Source organism: Peromyscus maniculatus, chromosome 17, assembly GCF_049852395.1.
Source record: "Peromyscus maniculatus bairdii isolate BWxNUB_F1_BW_parent chromosome 17, HU_Pman_BW_mat_3.1, whole genome shotgun sequence".
Taxonomy (NCBI): domain Eukaryota; kingdom Metazoa; phylum Chordata; class Mammalia; order Rodentia; family Cricetidae; genus Peromyscus; species Peromyscus maniculatus.
The window spans coordinates 45,126,431-45,140,228 of NC_134868.1; the positions used below are offsets into that span (position 1 = coordinate 45,126,431).

The window sequence follows — 13,798 nt, forward strand, 5'->3', positions numbered from 1 at the left end:
AGGGCAAATAAACTGCTTCTGTCTTTGACTATTGACAGTGTACTGTGCAGACTGGACATGCAGGACTCACAGGGGAAAAAAAACAGTTGAACTTTGTCAATACAGGCAGGACATGCCTTCAAATTCATGCTTCATTGAAAAGTTTGCCAGATATTCTGGACCTGTAGGCTGAAGATGGATGCCCCAATGCTGCAGAAGAACTTTGGGTGACTGTCCAGGCAGCCAAATGTCTCTGTTGTCAGATAACATTATATCCTTCTGGGTCTTTGATGGAGTTATAGTTATAGTTTTCCTTAGCTATGATAGAAATTAAATTAAGTGTAAATCTTTGGATTCACTAAGATTGGATAGATAATGCATTATTTTCTCTAAATATGCTGAATACAGATGGACTGCATATTGTAAATGTAATTCTTACTTGATAACTTCTTTTGTTGCACATAGTTTTACTACGTTAAAGTTAAAACCTTTTTTAGACAAAAAGGAGGAAATGCTGTAGATTATTATTTTAAGATGTGTTACATTTGTTTGTGCTGTGGAATATTTGTTTAATGATGCAAAGATGTGTTGCATTCTTTTATGTTGCATTTGTTTAACTCTGTGAAGCTGTGTTACTGTGCCTGTCTAAAACACTTGATGGTCTAATAAAAAAAAACTGAACAGCCAATAGCAAGGAAGAAGAAAGGATAGGCAAGGCTAGCAGGCAGAGAGAATAAATAGAAGAAGAAATCTGGGAGGAAAAGAAAAGGGAACACGAAGAGAAGGATGCCAGGGGCCAGCCACATAGCCACACAGCCAGCCACAGAGTAAGAGTGAAAATAAGATACACAGAAGTTAAAAAAAGGAAAAAGCCCAGAGGCAAAAAGTAAATGAGATAATTTAAGAAAAGCTGGCAAGAAATAAGCCAAGCTAAGACCAGGCATTTACAATTAAGAATAAGCCTCCTTGTGTGATTTATTTGGGAGCTGGGTGACAGGGCCCCCAAAAGAACAAAAACCATTAACCACAACAAACCATTAGAATTTTGAAAATGTATGTGTGTCTGTGCCGGTGTGTGTCTGTGCCAGTGTGTGTGTGCCTGTGTGTGTGTGCCTATGTGAGCCTGTGCCTGTGTTTGTGTCTGTATGTGTCTGTGCCTGTGTGTATCTGTGCCTGTGTGTCTATGCCTGTGTGTGTGTGCCTGTGTGTGTGTGCCTGTGTGTGCCTTTGCCTGTGTGTTTGTGTGCCTGTGTGTGTCTGTGTCTGTGTGTGTCTGTATTGGTGTCAATCTCTAACAAGGAGCTTTGCTCTGTATTTATCGTAACAGCACAGAAAACTCAGGAAAGGAACAGGACATTTTTACAGAAATATTTAATAGACTTTTAAAGGGAAGGAATCACCTGATCGACCTTGAACACACACAAAACTGCAAACAGCTCTTACTAACTATAGCCACACATTGCTTCCGGAATTTATAGGATATGTATTGTTTAAGGTTACTGTCAACATGTTGGCTGCTCTCAGCAAATGATTACCATAACACATACATATATACATACATTATTCTGTCCAGTGGAATGGAATGGTACATAGCTTAATATTGATGCTGTGCATTTAGCTCAGGTTATAAAGCTGAATGGACAGGAAATCCAAAGCACAGTAAGGTTGGTTAAATTGTTCTCTTAAAGACCAAGTAAGCTTAAATAAGCGGAGCATATAGTAGGATACTAGGCTATGTACATGGTCATAAGTGATCACAGGGCATATTACTAACTTGTCTGCAAGCTCCAGCAAAAGTTGAGTCTCTTTGGGGTCAAGAGACATTTTGAGAACGACGTATCACCATAGATCACTATGTTTATATATCTTCCTGTTACAATTTTCAGTCATTGGGAATGATCATCAAATCAGGCTCAGGGAGGATCACTCTTCTACTGTTCATACTTGGTCATACTGTTGAACTTGGCCACCAGTTCAAATCTGGTCTATCTCTGTACTAGGTAAGATGTTACAGGAATGGAACTCCAGCAATAAAAAAAAAAGGTTGTGAAAGAAATCCAAGGATAAGGCTGAGGATGAGTTAGTTGCTGTACATTCTGAAAATGATATGCATGGCACAGTTGGAAAAAGGTCCTAAAATTAGATATTAGATATTAGACATGGTCTCATTATTCAGTAGGATGGTGTGACCATAACTGCCTCAGCCCATGTTCAACATCACCAATGAGAAGAATCTTAAAGGGAAATGTAAATTCCTGAGTACCTTCCACTGCTTCTTGTCACCGCCACACCTCCCTGTTTGTTCTTTCTTTGGCCTCCGTTGTGCAGTTGTGGCTCCTGGGAGATGCACTGTGTGTTAAAATCATGTGTTAACACAGTGGAATAACCAGGATCAACTACTTACCCGCTGATACAAATGTTGAAAAATGAAGTGATCGAGAACCGGATTTTTAATTTAACATTAAAAACACTCATGTAAGCTTAATATTCAACTAGCTTGGGAAATGTGTGCCGTTATCTAGAGATTCATATAGCAAATTGGTACACAAGAGGAGGCACAATGTTGAAGTTAAGCATGCACAAGTGGTTCCGGAAAAAGAAAAAATGCAGCTTCAGAAACAAAATGTACAAGTTATGTGGAATCACGTGAACATTGCAGGCTATTGCTATGGCCCTTGGTTACCTCCACAGATGGAAGCTAAGTACATACTACTGAAAACACCATGGGCTGTTTCTCAACCTTCCTAATGCTGCGACCCTTTAATACAGTTCCTCATGTTGTAGTGACCACCAACCATAAAATTATCTTCATTACTAGTTTATAACTGTAATTTTGCTACTGTTGTGAATGGTGATATAAATGTCTGACATGTGGGATAGCTGATATGTGACCCTCCCCAGGGGGTCACAACCCATAGGTTGAGAACCACTGCCTTAGAGAGTTGCTCCCCAGAGGCTCTTCATCCCTTTTTCTTTTTCTCTTCCGAGAGAAACCTGTTATCTGAATCTAACGAACTACTGTATCGGCCACTCGTGGATTCAGCTTTATGAGCTGAGACCGTGAGATCTCTTCCCATGTTATGTTTGGGTCTACCTGCCTAGACCACAGGTACCATATCCTCCTATCCCCACACTAACATACCTACCTAAAGTGTCCTTTTAAATAAAAGGGTATAATGACTCACATTAGTTGTAGAAAAATGGCTATTTCCCCAGGGACTCATGCCTTGGTGGGGTATGGATTCACTTTAGCATTGGCCCGAGTTCACCTTGAGCAGAAAGCAACCATATGATTTGTGTGGAGGCCCACAGAGATTTCCTAGTGAGATCTGAGCTTGCTTTACCCAGCAGAGCTACATTAGAGGATTACTTGACCACGTGTGTGGTTACCAGGTGATTTGAAGGGTCTGCACTTGGATGTGCGGTGTGCTTTGATCTAGCAAGGGGAGGTCTTTTGCTCCACCCCTTGGTATTCCTTTAAAAGGCCCTTTAGAAGAGACAGAAGGGGCCAGTGGATAAGGATCCAGGCCCTTCTGAGTGATCCTGTGTTTCTATCTGTCTCTCTCCCTTTTATCCTTCTATCTAAATATTTCTCACTTCTCCCTCTTCAAGAGTACCCTGGGGCAAAAGTGGGAGTGGGCCTCCCACAGATTGGCTTCAATCTTGGCTGGGAGAACCCATCAAGATGGAAGCAACCATATGACTTGGCCACCTTGCTAATGATATCATAAAGACGAGGTCACCACCATCTTGGTTAATGTTACCACATGGCACAGGCCAAAATGGTGACACTTGTAAAACTTAATGGTCCCACTCAGCCCTCTGGGAATCACTACAGTCCTTATATTATCAGACTAAAGAGAAAGCATCAAACATCTAAGGTGATGGTTTTTTTTTTCTTTTAATTTAAATGTTTTGTTTTGATAGTTTTTTTTTCATGATGCATTTACTGGCTTCTAAGAAGAACGTAAAATTCTTGCCAGCCATGTGCTCCCAACACTGACATACTAACAAGTGGAGCTACCAACTTGAGATTCACAGATCCCATCAGAGACTCGAAGGATAAATCGCCAAGGGCTACAGAAGCTGCTGCCAATGAGGCACGGCTATAGTAAGTAGGCTTTGCTGCACCTGGGTGCCTCATTATGAAAGAGAAACTCTACATAGAGACCTTTAGTAAATATGTTGTTGGATGGGGCAAAAACAAAAGCAGACACATGTGAAACTATGTACTGAGGCAGGGAAAGAACGTTTTATCTCAGTTAGAGGAAAATGGACCTGGAAATATTGGACAGAAATAGCGGGCTCAACACAAGGGAAATCATGCCAACCACCTGAGACTAGGAAGTCATGGATCTTAGAGAAGAACCTGCTGCCACCACTTCACTGGACCAGTATAACATCTAACTGAATTTTAAATGTTTATCCTTATACACACAGATAACTGTAGTGCTCACCCCTCATCAAAGAAGTTTCTCTTCGTAATAAACAGGAGACTAGCCCTGAAAACGGTAGATGTAATTCTGAATGGTTTTATTAAATAAGAAACACAGAGCCAAATGCAGAATTAAAAGCCCAAGAAGTCCAAGAGCAATAGTTAAGAGCTGAGACTAAAACTGCCTTCTTATCACCTGCTGCCGTCCTTCCCCTGAGAAAGAGACCTACTTCCTGTGTGTCTGTCTTTTTAATTGGCTTTCTGTTCTGCCTTCTCATTGGCTGTAAATCCAACCACATGACCTCCTCGTCACTGCCTGTCTATACAGACCTCCAGGTCTCTATGGTTGGTATTGAGATTAAAGGCATGTGTCTCCATGCTGGTGGTGTCCTTGAACACACAGATTCTGCCTGCCATGTGTTCAGGATTAAGGGCATGTGCTACCACTGCCAGACTTCTGCTAAATGGCTTGCTATCAGCTCTGACCCCCAGGCAACTTTATTTATTAACATACAAGTACAATCACATTTCAGCACAAATAAAATACCATAGAAAATCACAAGTTGTCTAAATACAGAGAACAAATCTTAGGATAAGAGAATAGAAAATTAAGCATAAAAAGTAGAGAACATACCAAACATTGTTTCTTGAGTTTTTACTAGGTACATGTTCTGGAATGCATTGGATATGAACAAACACGTCAGTGATGGTCATACATATGAACCTTCCTAAACTGTTTGGGAAGGTAAAGAGGAAAGAAGCCCAAGAGGAATGTAGAAGGCAGGGAAGAATTGAATGGAAGGAGCCACACTATCCATGACAACAATGTGTGCATATGCAACTGGACACAGCTGCTTATGTTTATCTAGTGTGAAGAAAACCTAGCTCCATAAGACCTGGTATTTCCACCCTAAATGCTCCACCAGTAGTAAGGAATGGAGGAGGCCTGCTGATTTCATTCTACTCTTAGTCTCTTAAATTAGACTTTTTTATGCTTCTGTCTTACATGTTTCCTATATTTCTAACACAACTGACTTTCATTTTGTAAAGATGCTTTCAACTATATACAGCGGCCTCCTTTCCCTTTATATACTGACTGCAATTCCTCCCATTCCAGTCTCTGTTCCCTCTTCCGAAATACTCTTCCATTTCCTCAAATGTCTCATTTTAAACAAAAATTCTGATGATTTTAATCCTACTTTAGCTCCCTCACTAACTCTAGAAATGTAACCTCCTACAGAAGCTTAAGAAGAGATATAAAGATTAACGTCATGTATTATTATACTATTTGCTCCAAGTTAGCATACATGCTGAGCAAAGGATGTTTCCATCTTCCTGTTTTCCTTCAAATGGCTTTTTAATTAACAGAGTTCTCACCTTTCTCTTCAGCGCCACCTGTGTTTTCTCCACTTTCTTCAAGATCCATAGACACTTGAGCACTCCACTTGGGTTGAAATCGCTCAAAGATGGGCTGATAAAATGAGCATTGGTAAGGAACTGCAGAGAGGTTTCCTGACACCCTCCCAAGATACAGCTAGACTTCATATCAAAAGCAACTAGATATAAATAAAAGATGCACTGCAGAAAAACGTATGTGATGAGATCCTTACATTATGCTCTCTATATTACATCTTCATTTTCCTTCATATGGTAACTGGCCATAGAAGACCAGGGGAGACATCATCATAGACAGTCTGCAGAAGAGTCTGCACTGTGCATCTTCAAGCAAGACGTGCACATCAGGATGCCTGCCTAGTCCGTGTAATCATCACTTAACCACCCAATTTTTAAACAAATCTTATTCTCTTGCTGTGACAGGATGGGACATTGAGATTTACATAGACAGAAACATCTCCTATCAAAGGAAGAAATGTCGAAGGTAGTGAGCTGTTGAGAATAAACTGAACACTGTTATAGTTTGTCCTCTTGGAATTAAAGCCCTAAACAAATTGGGTAAATTTTTAATCAAGAGAAACCTGGCTACTCAGAGAGACCAGGTCAAGTCTGAAAATCTTCTTTACCTTACAGTTAAATAAGAGCATGAAATTATTAGATATTCCATGTCAGGTTCCCTATTAAGGCAGAACTGTTAAAAGTGAATGTAGCATTAAAAAGGAATGATAATTAAGAAATTTAAAAACTAATTGCATAATGGAGGCATGATGAGCAAAGGCAGCCAAATCATATGAACATGTTCATGGCTAGGGAAGTTATTTAAAACATGACATGGGTGACCATTTAGAAACCTGGCTTTTGTAGTGACAACACAATATTGAGATGTCCCAAATCATCTCTAAATCACTACAAAAGAAAGCAGTGTGTGTCCAGTGTTATGGCAAAGCAAAGAGGTATAGAGTGTAGAACACATTATCTGCCTCCACACAGTTACAGCACACTCTGCCATCCCCGGGGCCCCATCCCTCTGCTTGTGGACATGGGCAAGGTCCCTAACAATCATTTTTGTGACATTGCTGATGACCTCCCATTTGCTCTTCTGTGTTAGGACTATTTTTTCTTATATGTTTTTGTTGCACATAATACATTTATAATTTTTAAGTACCAGAGGTGTTTTACAGGATGACTATAGCTCTAGTTCCATTCTCCACACCATTTTAATTTTAATTTTTCAGATGATTCTCTAGTTCCAGTTTCCTAAGCACTAAGGTCATAGGTGAGCACCAGCCTTTCCATGAGCCCTTAATCTCAGCCTTATAGTTGAATGCCCATCTCAGTTTATTCTAACACCAAGCAAAGTCAATGTGTAATTTTGTATTATATTTGCTGATGTCCTTCACTGAATTAATGATAACATTAAATGTAATTACATGGAGCACAACCCAAGAGGGCCCATGCTGGAAGGCAGCCTTCTATTGATTGTCCATAGAAGTACATTGAGGCTCAATGTACTTCCTGTAGACTCACACACATGAGATGATGAAGGCAGCGAGAGTCCAAAGGAAAACAAACCCTTACCCTCTGTTATGCTGCTGGTTAGTAGGAAATCTTAGGTGAATTTTTAGTCATTGGGAATGATCATCAAATCAGGTTCAGGGAGGATCACTCTTCTACTGTTCATAATTTAGACCACTTGGTCGGTCACCAGTTCAAATCTGGTCTATCTCTGTACTAGGTTACAGGAATGGAACTCCAGTAATAAGGAAATGTTATGAAAGAAATCCAAGGATAAGGCTGAGGAGGAGTTAGTTGCTTTACATTCTGAAAATGTTATGCATGGCACAGTTGGCAAAAGGCCCTAAAATTAGATATTAAATATTACACATGGTCTCGTTATTCTCTAGGACGGTGTGACCGTAACTGCCTCAGCCCATGTACAACATCACCAGTGAGGAGAAATGTAAATTAATTTTACATTTAATTTACATGTAATTAAAGAATTTACATTTCTTAAAGGGAAATGTAAATTCCTGAATACCTTCCACTGCTTCTTGTCACCGCCACACCTCCCTGTTTGTTCTTTCTTTGGCCTCCGTTGTGCAGTTGTGGCCTCTGGGAGATGCACTGTGTATTAAAATCATGTGTTAACACAGTGGAATAACCAGGATCAACTACTTACCCACTGATACAAATGTTGAAAAAGTAAATGAAGAGTTGGGTTTTTAATTTGACAATTAAATGGTTAGACTCACTGTAATATTCAACTAGGTATTTACTGGCTTGAGAAATGAATACAATTATCTAGAGAGTCATATACCAAATAGATACATAGGCAGAGAAACCATGTTACAGTTAGTCACCACACGTGGAAGATGCATGCACAAGTGATTCCACTAGACACAAACAAGCCCTACTTTGGAAACAGAATTGGTTGGTATGGTAGTTTGAAAGAAAATGCCCCCCAAAGGGAGTGGCACTATTAGGAGGTATGGCTTTGTTGAAGTAAGTGTGTCACTGGGGGGAGGGGGGGGCTTTGAGGTCTCTTTTGCTCAAATTTCCCTCAGTGTGACAGTCAGTTGACTACCTGTTGCCTACAAGATGTGGGACTCTCAGCTGCTCCAGCATCACATCTGCCTAAGTGTTGCCATGCTCCCTGCCATGTTGATAATCGACTAAAACTCTGAAACTGTAAGCAAGACCCTTAATTAAATGTTTTCTTCAGAAGGGTTACTGTGGTCATGGTGTCTCTTCACAGTAATGAAAACCCTAACTAAGAGAGTTGTTACACGGAACCAAATACTGGCATACTGCACACTGTCCTCTACCTGGAGAGAGGAATGTGTCTAGGCATTTTCTTAATAATTACATCTTACACTTTGTATCTCCTTCCTATCTGAAATGCTTTGCTCTACTTTTGGACCAGCCTCTTCCTTCTTATAAAACTTCACAATATCTGAATTCTTCCTGGATAATAGTTCTCATCCTCCAGGTCAGCATGCATGCTTTTCTTCTAACTACTTTAGAAGTTTATCCACTTTTCAAAAATTTCATTTTCACTGGAGTTGTCAATTATTTCTTTGGATTGTTTTAACTCTTTTGCTCTTGGCCTACTGGTGACAATGTTTAAATCATCTTTTGTAAAATTAGTATCATACTTATTTTAATAATAATCACTTCTTGGGGTTTTTCTAGGCTTGTGTATGCTCTGGGATCTGGAGGATAGAGAAGTATGTCAGTGATGATTCTACACAGGTATTGCCTGAGGTGACTCATAAACAATGAGTTTATGGAGGTTGAGGAGGAAAGCAAGAGTGTGGAAGCCAAGGAAAAGAGGCAGGGATGTATTGGGGTAGTATTACATATTAACATATTTACATGTTTGACTGGCCATAGCTGTTTATCTACTGTGCAGAAAACCTAGATATATAAGACCCAATATTGCAGCCCAAAATCCTTCCAGTAAGAAGGCATGCAGGATGCATGATGACTTCTAATTTCAGGCTCCTATATTCTTTGGTGCCCTACCTTATAAGAAGTCTCTCTAGATATCTAATACAGCCACCCTTCATTTTGTAAAGAATTTATTTGCACACTCTTCCCTATACACACCTGCATGACTCCCTTCATTTAATCCCTGTAATTTTGACTACTTTAATCTTTGTCCTTTCTTTACAAACACTCTTCCATTTCCTAGTACTTCTCATATTGAGTGAAGACTTTAATACTTCCAATCATACATCAGCTCTCTCAGAGACACCTTCAGTGATGTAACTTTTGTTGGAGGCTTGAGAATATACACATTTTGTCATGTAAGACTAGTTTTTAGCTCATGAACATTGGCTGGGCAGTTGTCTTTGGTGAAGAGAGCAGCTCCATCCTCATGTTTTAACAGGCATTGCTTGCAACGACCTTTAGTAGAGTTCTTACCTCTCTCTTCAGCAGCTCCTGTATTTTTCACATGTCTTTCAGGATTCACAAACACTCGAGCATTCCGTTTCAGTTGAAGTCGCTCAAAAATAGGCTGTTAAAATTAGGACTAGTAAGGACTTGCACAGAGACTTCCTAACTACCCTCCAAAAACATCACAATTTCCTTTCTTAAAAGCAACTAGACATAAATAAAAGAAGCATGTCCTGAAGAGTAAACATAGGTATGTAGATAGGTAGATGATTGATAGGTAGATAGATAGATAGATAGATAGATAGATAGATAGATAGATAGATAGATAGATAGATAAGAGAGGGAGAGAGAGAAGTTCTTATATATACTTCCTAAATCACATCTCTATTTCTTCATACAGTGACTGAGCATAGAAATCCACTGACTTATATTTTTACTTTGCAAGTAGTTAGAATTTGAGTAATGATGAAAAGATTATGCAAGAAATCCAAGGATAAGCTTAGGAGCTAGTTACTGTAGATTCTGAAATCAGTACAGATTGTACAAATAAAGACAAGAAGGATGCTGAAATTAAATATTAGATGATGGCCTCATTTCTATTTAGGGCTGTGAAATGTAAGACACCCCCCCTTTACCAATGAGAAGAATCTTGATGTGAAAATGCAAACTCCTGAATACCTTCCGCTGCCTCTTGCCGCTACCACACCATCCTATCTGTTTTCCCTCCGACCTCAGTTGTACAGTCTTGGCTCCTGACAAATACATATGTGTAAAGTCAGCCAAGAAAGCAATGAAATAAATGCTATTAGCCACAAAACCTTAGATGCAAAAATTTCAAAGTGAAAAACAAAATGTTGTATTTTTATTTTGCAATAAAATTTTGCAATAAAAGTTCTATTAATCTTGATGTCAACCAGATGTTTTCTGATCCAGAAATAAATGTCATTATCAAAAGCTTCATAGATCTTATATATAGACAGTAGGAGTCAACATATTCATCCCTTTATATACATGACAAAGATATATGCACTTATTATTCCAATAAACAGAAATGAACACGTCTTCAGTAACAAAATTGTCAATATGAATCACATATACTCACAATGCTCATTCTTCTGTACTTGCTAAAAGTAACATACCAAAGACCATCTAGGCATGCCCTTAGCCTGATTACCCCTCATTTCTGCAGCGCTTGTGTCTACTACTTTGACAAATCTTTCCTGACCTCAGCATAAGTTAAATATCCCTTGATTCTATTTCTTTTTTCCCACATATGCACATGATGCTTTTCTCACAGCATCCTTAGCACTGCATTCATTTCCCAAGGATTTCCTTCTCATTTGAAGTGTAAATTATTGATTCATATACCTAAATATTTTATTTCCAGTCTAGAAGTGACAATTTTTTAAGATTTTGTAAAATTAGTGTTTGAATTGTTTTTCTCTGGAATTATTTATTGAATTTTACTGGTTTCTGGCCCTGAAATGTAAAAGGGCAAGCAGGTATTGCAGCAATGCACTTAAGAGAATTGTTTGATCTGTCTCTTAATGACAAGAGGGTAAGTATATAATGACCCGGATGGTAAAGTGGTATGTGACGCATACTAAGGGAATCACAGAGTTTGAACTTGTAGATACATCTAACATTACAGGTAGGTTATCACCTCATTAGTAGTGCATGAGAAGTTGGTAGAGATGGTCAAGGACTGGGAAGGGAGGGCCGAGAAGGAATCAGGTCAGTAAGGTTTACTGTGTTATGTTAAGATGCTTGAACACTAACATTTGAAGGAAAGGTTCATCTCTCACTTTTGCAACCAAGGCAGATCGACTCAAGATGTGAGAAGGACAATATTTTTGAATGGCATGTAAAAAAAAAGACACAAATTTTTGAGTAGGATACAAAACTGAAAACTCATGAAATTCTGAACTTCTGAAATTCTGAAAGGTTCCAGAACATTTAACAATACTAGCTCAGAAAAAAAAAATACTTAAGAAAAAAATCATTAAAAGAATGTAATATAAACTCGGACCCATAAACAACTAGACATTGATACTGCTTTCTTGTGAAACACGTGGTGAACTGAGTGAAATGACTGAGTGATTTCTGTTTGCCTTCACCCTTTTCTCTTATCTCCCTATGTTGGTGAATTTCATTCAATATTTCTCATGAATGTATGTTTCTCGTAAAAAATTCTCATTAATAAATTATATGATGGATAGGTTTATGTTCACTCTCATTGTATGTAAGTGAAGCCCTAGGGAGAACCCAAAACTAATTTATGTTGATAAAAATACAATTACAGCCAAATCAGAAAAAAAAACACCAAAAAGATATCAATTCAATATTTTGAATTTTATCAATTCAATTAGTATATGAATTTGGATTTTTTATTGTCAGTAACTGTGCCTGCATGTAATTGACACCGTTCTAAAAATTATAAAATTAATTCTTTTGCTTAAGAGTAGGTAAGACAACCTGTTGTATTATATTGTGGTATGTAAATTCCAGCTGCAGTCTACATATCATGGTTAACTATGGCCACTGACTTAAGTAGTACATTAATTGAGACACAAATCAGATAGATCATGCTCATAGACTGTTTCCACGATGGATTTAAAATACTGTGTATTTTCACTAGACCAGTTCTTTATATATTGTATTATGTCTTTGAGAGTTCCATGCAATGTGCTCTCATCATGTTCACACCCAGCTCCTCCCAGATCTACCCCCATACATCCCACACTATGTCTTTTTTGAAAAAAACATCAAGTCCAGTTTGTGCTGCCCATATATTCTTGACATGTGGTCTTCCACGGGAGCATGGTCAGCATACCCAGGGCTGTACTCTTAAAGACAACAGACGCTACCTCTCTCATAGGGGTGGATAGGACTTCCTGCCCACTGCTTTTCCACATGCTAAGATTTAGCCTTGAGTTTTTACAGGTTTTGCACATTCTGTCATAACCACTGTGAAATAATATATGATGTTCAAAGGATCACTCAGCACTCCTGGTCATGCCTCAGCCTGCCGATTAACTGGATGTGAATGCACAGACAGCTTTGAGGAAACACTCAAGAAGATAGGTTAAATTTTGTGCATCCTGATGTTTAATAATTAATCTCAACTAATCTCTAGGAAATGTATGGATTCCAAAATTGGAATTCAAATGAGCTGATACATAACCACCAAAGTACCTGAGAGATAATTCATAATGTTGAAAACCAAATCTTAATTGGTAAATACCTCATTTTTAGATAATAAAGCTTAAATGATATTTGCATTTCTTACATTTAATCCTTCTACTAATTTAAAGAACTATATTGCAGGGAATAAAAAATTGGACATTTCAAATATTCATGTGCTTAGTAAATGTACCTGCCATGAATGATTTTTCTTGCTTCATTGTTGAATCTTCAGTTAGCACAAAATCTTGTTTTTCAATGGCATCCTGCATGGGTTTGGAACAAGATGTTTAATGATGCTTCTATATTTCATATAGTAGAATGTTAAGGATACAGAACAAAATATAAACATTTTTACCTTTAATTCAGAATATTCAGCAGGAAAACCTGAAAAACCAGAGACTTGCAATTAACAACTGCATGTTAACATGACAAGGTCAATCAAAATTGCATGCAGAATCAGTGTTGAAAATAATCAGCATAGTTATCATTGGGAATACTTCTCTTAAGAGTAGAGTTTGGTTTATCTTCACTTTGTTCTCTTATAGTCTTATTAGGAGATTAAGTAAAAATTAAGTATAAAATGAGGTTTTAACTTACGGTTAAATGAAACTATTTAATGTGAGATTATGATTCCAGGAAACACAGCTAAATAGAAAAGACTCTGATATCAATGCCAGTGTTTCATTTCTAATTGATGGAGGGAAAGGCGATCTCTTTCATGAAATGGCATTATCTATCCTAGATGTCAAAATGAACAGTAGCATGACACTGAATATATTGCCAGACAAATTTTCAGAATAAGAATTTGTTTCTCCATATTTTTAATTCAGAACAGAGAACACAGTCATTAAATCCAGGGAAATACACAAGTCAGTTTTTTGTTTAAGAATGCTTTCCAATTTG

General features: G+C 38.2%; 1 protein-coding gene across 11 annotated transcripts in view; it reads right to left on the reverse strand.

The window, feature by feature from the left end:
• LOC102926471 (uncharacterized) overlaps window positions 1-13,798 on the reverse strand; it is a 139,652-nt gene that overhangs the window by 45,794 nt on the left and 80,060 nt on the right. For all 11 annotated transcript variants that reach the window (XR_013045368.1, XR_013045369.1, XM_076553561.1 and 8 more), the window contains 7 exons: window positions 13,251-13,279; window positions 13,086-13,158; window positions 10,388-10,461; window positions 9,737-9,830; window positions 7,848-7,933; window positions 5,792-5,885; window positions 2,243-2,328 (listed from right to left, as the gene is read on the reverse strand). Coding sequence is in view for 9 of the 11 variants with exons in the window: in XM_076553561.1 (XP_076409676.1) it covers window positions 2,243-2,328; window positions 5,792-5,885; window positions 7,848-7,933; window positions 9,737-9,830; window positions 10,388-10,461; window positions 13,086-13,158; window positions 13,251-13,279 (536 nt within the window). In the remaining 2 variants the exon portion in view is untranslated. The remainder of the gene's footprint in view (window positions 1-2,242; window positions 2,329-5,791; window positions 5,886-7,847; window positions 7,934-9,736; window positions 9,831-10,387; window positions 10,462-13,085; window positions 13,159-13,250; window positions 13,280-13,798) is intronic.